The 8,321-nt window shown below is 35.8% G+C and overlaps 1 protein-coding gene across 1 annotated transcript in view; it reads left to right on the top strand.

Moving 5' to 3' along the window:
• Positions 1-8,321, top strand: part of LOC107758535 (GDNF family receptor alpha-4-like) — a 34,151-nt gene that overhangs the window by 19,248 nt on the left and 6,582 nt on the right. The window contains exons 3-7 of the mRNA XM_016576294.1: positions 828-920; positions 2,167-2,515; positions 5,387-5,496; positions 5,905-6,039; positions 7,046-7,176. Of these exons, the coding sequence (XP_016431780.1) occupies positions 828-920; positions 2,167-2,515; positions 5,387-5,496; positions 5,905-6,039; positions 7,046-7,176 (818 nt within the window). The remainder of the gene's footprint in view (positions 1-827; positions 921-2,166; positions 2,516-5,386; positions 5,497-5,904; positions 6,040-7,045; positions 7,177-8,321) is intronic.

Here is an 8,321-nt window from a genome sequence, read left to right as displayed (position 1 = left end):
CCTTTCTTTTTGGAGTGTTACAAGCTCTTGGTGCATAAAGAAGATCTGTAAAGTTGCAAAGACTAAAGTCTCAAATCCAAAGAAATATTCTTTATAAAAGTTAAGAGTCAACCACGCCTAGCTAAAACGGCTCGTTCTAACACGCCCCCACATGTCTACGTCACGATGTGGGAAGATTTGCATAATGCCGCCCAAATGGTCACGCAAAGAAAGAAGGCTTTTATAACTTTTATTCTCGCTGTAGTATTGTTGTTGCCGCCGCCGCCATGTCGTGCAGGCGCTGTGTTTCGTTGTGAAAGCGAAACTACTTTGGTTGACCTCTTATAAACACATTTCATTACACCAAACACACAAAATAATGTTCTTTTTAGCAGCATCATATGACCCCTTTAATACTTAATACTTTAATAGGTTAATATTTTAAATGATCATACATTATCTTTTTTAATCTTTTATCATATTTTAAATAAATATGAACAGAAAGTCCCCACAAGAGAAAACCCTACAATACAAGCTTGTGTGTGTGTGTGTGTGTGTGTTATCTTGGCATGCAGTGTCTCCAGGGTTGTGTGATACAAATAGACTGGTCTCTATTTTAACGTGTGTCTGATCCAGAACCTTCAATCTGTGGATTGACAGTTCAACCAATGCATATATCTCAAACACTGACCTCTTATTAAAATCTGTAAGACTGTGCATCATAATTAAAGAAATACCATATGAAATTTGATAATATGCTGTGCTGTTAATTAGGCGTAATGATAAGGTAATGGTGCAGTTTGGTGAGCTTAATTAGTCTCAAACGGTTATGTGTGTTTGTATTGCAGGTTATGATGACATTGAGACGTCCCCATATGAAGACATTGAACTGGAACTTGTGAGAAATAGCGAAACATCAAAACTAGCCTCAATAGTTTCAGGTACTTAAGCCACATCAGTGATCCGACCAAACAAAATGTGTTTTCCTCCACAGCTGAATGCACTGTGATGATGTACGCCAGTGTATCGTTGTATGCTTGTATGTTTGTGCTTAATATGTTTTCTTTGTCTTGCTGTTGTTTTTTCTACACTGAAAAAATGTGTAGGTTTTACTTTGGAACCATTTTCACTCAGAAATTGCTAGTAACTTTCACAAATAGTTACAAAGAAATGGCAAGTAACATATCGAATTAAAGGAGTAGTTCATCCAAAAATGAAAAATTGCTGAAAATGTTCTCACCCTCAATCCATCCAAGATGTAGATGAGTTTGTTTCTTCGTCCGAACAGATTTGGAGAAATTCAGCATTACATCACTTGCTCACCAATGGATCCTCTGCAGTGAATGGGTGCCGTCAGAATGAGAGTTTAAACAGCTGATAAAAACATCACAATTATCCACAAATAATCCACACGACTCCAGTCCATCAGTTAACACCTTGTGAAGCGAAAAGCTATGTTTTTGTAATAAACAAAACATCAAGATGTTTTTTGTTTATCAAACCATAATATTTCTTTCTCGTGTGAAAAAGTTGTCTCATCTGAATCATGAGAGAAACAGTTTACAAGTGAAAACAGCCTAAAACAGTTCTAAACAAATTTGTTGGTGGATTTTGATGTGAGAGGACAAAAGTTGATGAACATTTTCACTGGAGGAAGCATTATTATGGATTATGGACTCATTTTACACAGAAGTGACAGTTTAAAGTTAAAACACCTTATGATGGATTAGTTTCTAACAGATGCTTTTCACTTCAAAAGACATTAAATGATGGACTGGAGTCGTGTGGATTATTCTGGTGTTTTTATCAGCTGTTTGAACTCTCATTCTGACGGCACCCATTCACTGCAGAGGATCCATTGATGAGCAAGTGTAATGCTAAATTTCTCTAAATCTGTTCCGATGAAGAAACAAACTCAGCTACATCTTGGATTGCCTGAAGGTGAGTTAGTTTTCAGCAAATTTTCATTTTTGGGTGAACTATTCCTTTGATTGTAAAATGTTGAAGTAGAAAAAATAAAATAGTATTTTTTTGCAAAACATGCTCCAGTAATCTAGATTTTATTTACAACTTCCAAAAATATTTTTGTACAGTGTGTGTGAAATATAAAAGGCATAACATACTGCTTTACACAGGCCCAAAAAGCATTTGGACACTTAAATATAAGTGTTTTTTCCTCTTTCTCAGTGTCCTCCCTTCCTCTGGCGGATCAGAACCAGTGTCTGAAAGCAGCTCAGGACTGTGGGTTGTACGAGAAGTGCGGTTCCCTGCGCTCTGAGTACGCGTTAGCTTGCACTAAGATCATACCTGGCACGAACCACTGTAACCGGCACAAATGTCACCGGGCCCTGCGGAGGTTCCTGGAGCGTGTTCCAGAGGAGTACAGCTTTGGTGTGTTATTTTGTCCTTGTTCGGATACTCTGTGTGGAGAGAGAAGGAGAAAAACCATCGTGCCCTCCTGTTCCTATGAGGAGCGAGACGGACAGCCCAACTGCCTCAATCTGGAGAGTTACTGTCTCAAAGACAACCTGTGCAGGTGAGATACATGTCTGTTAGCAGCTGGACATAGTAAAAATATCTGATTTGTGAATCAGTCATGCTTTCGAATCTGAGATTTTAAATAAATCAGCCAAACCAGTTCACAAAACATATGTGAATGTTTAATTCACTAATCAGTGAATAAAACAACTCACAAAGTCATATAGCAACTCAAAGTCAACAACTCACAAACGCATTAAACCAAACCATCAAGAGTTTAGACAAAAAAGGTTACAAATAAAAGTAGCATACAAATTAATGTTTACTGCCTGTTCTAAGAAAATGCCCCATACCATTCAAAAGTTTTTTAAATGCATTAAATAGACATTTATAATGTTACAAAATATTTTCTATTTCAAACAAATGCTGTTTTTTTTTGCCTGTGCCTTTGCCTGTTCTTCAAAGAATCCTATCACAGTTTCCACACACACACACACACACACACACACACACCAAGTTTTCAACACCAATAATAAAAAACAAACCTTTCTGAAGGATCATGTGACAGTGAAGATTGGAGAAACGCATTCTATAAATTCAGCTTTGCCATTACAAGAATACATTTAATTTTGTAATATATAATCAAATAGTGAAAAGTTATTGTGAATTGTAATATTTCACAATATTACTGTTTTTACTGTATTTTAAATCAAATAAATGTAGCCTTCATGTGCATAAGAGACTTCTTTCAACATTAACAACAAAACTTACCGACCCCAAACTTTTGAACAGTAGCGTATATTAATAAATAAATAAATAAAAATAAATGACACAGTATGTTAGAATAATAGGTAAGAAATTATATGTATGTAATTGCAATTTATAAAACTTGCAAAAACATTTTCAGCCAAGAGATGTATATGAATTTTAGTATTTCTTTATTTGAAAATGAAAATCATATTTAAATTCATAGCTCATGGCTGCAACAAACTGAACTGGGACACATAACAACAAACACCCGTTATGTAAAAAACATGATGTAAAGATCTGCTGAATCAATATTTTAAATGGGTTCTTTGAAATGAACTGTTTGAAAGAACCAATTTGTGTAACTGATTGTGACATCAGATGTTCTTCCCCTCATTCAAACCTAACCTCAGCTTTGATAACAGCACAGCATGATCATTTCCACCTTTCTTCATGAAATACAAGACTTTCCTTTTATCTTCCTCTAGAAACAGATGTCTCTGGCAGTAATGCTTATCTAAGCATCATTAATAGCACAGAACATGCTGAGTTGGATGGAAGAAAGGACAACAGGTCGCATATTATACGATTAGACGCATCTTGTATTTAAACAAGAATATAAATGAGAAATGTTTGGAGAATGCAGACTATCCTTCAGCATGGACACATATGTGACCCTGGAGCACAAAACCAGTCTTAAGTCGCTGGGGTATATTTGTAGCAATAGCCAAAAATACATTGTATGGGTCAAAATTATTGATTTTTCTTTTATGCCAAAAATCATTAGGATATTAAGTAAAGATCATGTTCCATGAAGATATTTTGTAAATTTCCTACTGTAAATATATTAAAACTTAATTTTTGATTAGTAATATGCATTGCTAAGAACTTCATTTGAACAACTTTAAAAGCGATTTTCTCAATATTTTGATTTTTTTGCACCCTCAGATTCCAGATTTTCAAATAGCTGTATCTCGGCCAAATATTGTCCTATCCTAACAAACCATACATCAATGGAAAGCTTATTTATTCAGCTTCTAAATCTCAATTTCGAAAAAATTGACCTTATGACTGGTTTTGTGGTCCAGAGTCACATATGGTCAGTGAAAGGCATTTTCTCAGAAGAGGCAGTAAGACATTAAAAAAATTAGTTACAAAATTACTAAATGAATAGTACAAAATAACATTAGATATAAAAAAAATCAAATGATTTTATTAAACAGCTAAATCACTAGTAATTATTTTTTAAAAATCACTATTTTTGTGTTGTTGTCACCCAAAGCTATTAAGAATTGTTGAAGTAAAGCTAAAATAAAATATCTAAATATAAGATTAAATAGTTTAGGCAACTATCTGAAATAAAATATGTTTAAAGTACTAAAATGACTAAAAACTGAAACTGAAATAAAGTTTAAATAGAAATACCATGTTAGAATATTAGTTAAATAGAAATATTAAAATTAGTGCTGTCAAACGATTAATCGCGATTAATTGTTTGACAGCACTAATTAAGATAAAAAATACAAATGAATAAAAATGACTAAAGCACATAAAATAACAAAATTAAATTAAACTGAACACTGAATAGAAAATATAAAAAATAAAATAAAAATATATAATAAAGCCAATTCAAAATATGAATAAATACATATATATAAATAAAAATAAAAATCGAAATAAAATTGTTCTAAAGTACCACTATTCCACAGCAGCACCAACAGATAAACTTTTGTAGGGGGCATCGTAAACATTTTTTTTTCTTTCCAATTTTAAATGTATGTACATTTTTAAAAACTAGTGCCTTTTTAAAGACAAAGCAGAAGCCACAGTTGCATCAGCAGTTTAATGACAGTGCATGCAACTGGTAAACAATTAACCTATTATGGTTATCACCCAGTAAATCAGTTAGGACTATAAGGCAAACATTACATCACCTAATTAATATTCATGAACAACACTGATAAAGTTTATAACACATCCCCCTTACTTTTCAAACCATTCTGACACCCCTGACAAAAACCGTATGCATTCCACAGAACAAAAGCACATGGTATAAATCAGTAAAAATCAGATTTGAGCAACTGATCATGCATTCTATGTATAGATTTCCTCTGTCAGAATCTGACATACATTTATGTTCTAATCATCCTGTGTTCATATTCAAATTTGTCTGGTCTGTCAGGTCAAGATTGGCTGATTTCCAGCAGAACTGTCAGCCGTCTTCTCTCTCTCCCTCCGGCTGTCTCCGGGAAAGTGGAGCCGTGTGCCTCAAGGCCTATGCTGGGCTCATCGGTGAGAAACCACCTCAGACGACCTTGAAAAAATGGACGCAAGCTTAATGAAGAGTACAAAACGCACAAATCGATACGTCACTGCACAGTCTGTACTTAAATAATATTACATTTATAATGACGAGCACTTCTGCGTCCTGCTGGAGTGAGTTCACTGAAATGGGAAACGCTATCGGGAATGACTGGTCAGAGCAGTTTGGGTTCAACTTCATGTCGTGGGTTTACTTTAACCTAGTGTGCCACTTATATTGAATTAGCAGGACAACCTGAGGCAACATAATTAAACTGGAGGGGGGTGGATAGACTACACTGGTTGGAGATTCTCCCAGATGGGCTTCGGGCTAATTGGCATGGGATCTTTTCCTCTGGCTGTCTCTCATCCCCTCTTTCCTTCTCCCTCCCTCCGCAGGTACCATCATGACACCAAACTACGTGAGTAACAGCAGTACAGAGGTGTCGCAGTGGTGTAATTGCGAAGGCAGCGGGAATCAGTGGCAGGACTGCCTGCGAATCCTGCACATGTTCAACAGCAACACCTGCCTGCGTGAGTATCCCAGAATATCATTTACACATCATCTTAATGTTTGCCAAGAAGTGTGTAAATATGGAACTGTTCTGACAGATTTGCTGTTTCTTACAGACCCCTTTAAAAGGTTTAACGTTCACACTTTTACATATTTCTTATTGAAACAGGAAGTTGGCATAGGTCCTTGTTGAAGCTTCCCTAATTCAGCATTAATTTCAAGCAAGGGTGCATTAAATTGATCAAAAGTGACAGTAAAGACATTTATAATGTCAACTACATTTATAATTTTAAATATTTCAAACAGCTTCCACAAAAATATCAAGCAGCAACTGTTTTAACATTGATAGTAATAAGAAATGTTTCTTGAGCAGTAAATCAGCATATTAGAATGATTTCTGAAGGATCATGTGACACTGAAGACTGGAGTGATGAAAATTCAGCTTTGCATCAAAGGAATAAATTAAATTTTAAAATATACTCAAATATAAAATAGTTATTTTAAATTGTAATAATATTTCACAGTATTACTGTTTTTACTGTGTTGTTGAGCATAAAAGGCTTCTTAAAAAATGTTGCTGACCCCAAACTTTTAAACAATGTGTGTGTCTGCTCTAAAATATCAGAATAGATGTCAATGCTATGCTTAAACTATGATAACTATTTCTCTGCAGTCAAGATTTCAATATGAACTGAAGCATTTCTCATCAAATTCAACAAAATGATCTGAGCTATGCATTTATATACACCCCTGCACAGAAGCTGATATCAATATTTTATCCATTTTATCAGATGACTGTAAATGTTAAATGTGGGTATGGACTTTATGTATATTTTTTCAACTTTTCAGAGTAGACAAGCATAACAGACATGAACTAAAACCCACAAAATTCTAATTTCTTACATTTCTTGAGATTTATAATTGGTTTTAAAATGTTTTATACTTTAGATCATTATCCTTTCTTATTTTGCAAATAGGACTTAAGTAAATGAAGCCTAAAACTCACCCGGTCTCTTTACCAAACAGGTAATGCCGTTGATAACATGGGAAGCTCCACCCCTCGTCCAGTAGAAGACACGCCCCTTCCTGCTCCTCGCCCCTCCCCTCAGGTCCAGCGCGATGAGCTGAACATCAACACGCTGCCTGAACCCAATGCAGTAAGTAGTGAATACATTTTCTTAAAACAACCACCACACAATCAAACTCCTCCAGCTGCAATGCTAACTCAACATAATTTGCACAGAAGGACCATTTATAAAACTCCGCCCATAATCAGGATAAACCTGATTCTTATTCTCGTCATAGCTTTGTGGTTAATTCTGGCCTTTGATACATGAGATTTGCAAAAAGACGGGCCCAACAAACCCGCAGTCCTTGCGCTTTGAGCATACTGATGGATCCGTGAAGCGAACTGAGACGTTCATGCGTGACTGATCGTGTCACTGCAGAAACACACGGTCACACGCCGTTGCCCTGCAGCCGCTACAGTAAGCACAAAAACGCTTGTTCAGAAAACCCACCTTCTGCATCTAATTTGGCTTCCTGTATGTCGTGGGATGCTTCTTATCATTCCCTGTTAATTTACTGTATTGATTCAACTGTGGTGCATAGATTTTGGAACGAGAGTAATGAATGCAAGTTTTTCTTATTCTGTCTCTTTAGCATCTTTAAAAGAGACCCATTTCTTAGGCCTAATCAATAGGTCATGATGCTTTGAATTAAAGGTCCGACCTCTGACCTCTACGCACATGACCTTGTTAAAATGCCCGATCTTACTTTAAAATGGTAATTTCATGGATATGTTTACTTGGTTTTCGTCTATACACAAAGATGGTAAACAAATGCCACATGCACCTAAAGGGATCAGTGTGGGGTCGGAATCAAACTGCCTGAACTGCCACCTTCAATTCAATCAGAAATAATCACACAACCCACAGGCCCTCAAGAACACAATCATGGTAAGGAATTAAATCTATATCGATTTGCTCTTCCCTTTAGTCAGATTATATTGTGCTTTGGAATGAGGGTGTCAGCTTTATTTTTCTTTCATTATGGCCGGCCGCCAAACTTTAAATGACTCAGAGAGACTTAGTAGGCAGCGTCACTGAATCAGGCCCCTGGTCCCCATGGCAACTAATGCTGATACCACTGATTTTATGACCCAGAGGAATGTGAGCAGAGAGAAAATCACTGCATGTTCCATAGCAAGAGGCACAATGCACAGTAGAAATGGACTTTTCTACTAATTAATTCATAGGAAAACCTTTCTTTGAATGAACACACATACCCTTCAGGTCATTCT

This window comes from Sinocyclocheilus rhinocerous, unplaced genomic scaffold (assembly GCF_001515625.1).
Source record: "Sinocyclocheilus rhinocerous isolate Xijiao unplaced genomic scaffold, SAMN03320098_v1.1 scaffold474, whole genome shotgun sequence".
Classification (NCBI taxonomy): domain Eukaryota; kingdom Metazoa; phylum Chordata; class Actinopteri; order Cypriniformes; family Cyprinidae; genus Sinocyclocheilus; species Sinocyclocheilus rhinocerous.
This window is presented reverse-complemented; position numbering and strand designations above follow the sequence as displayed.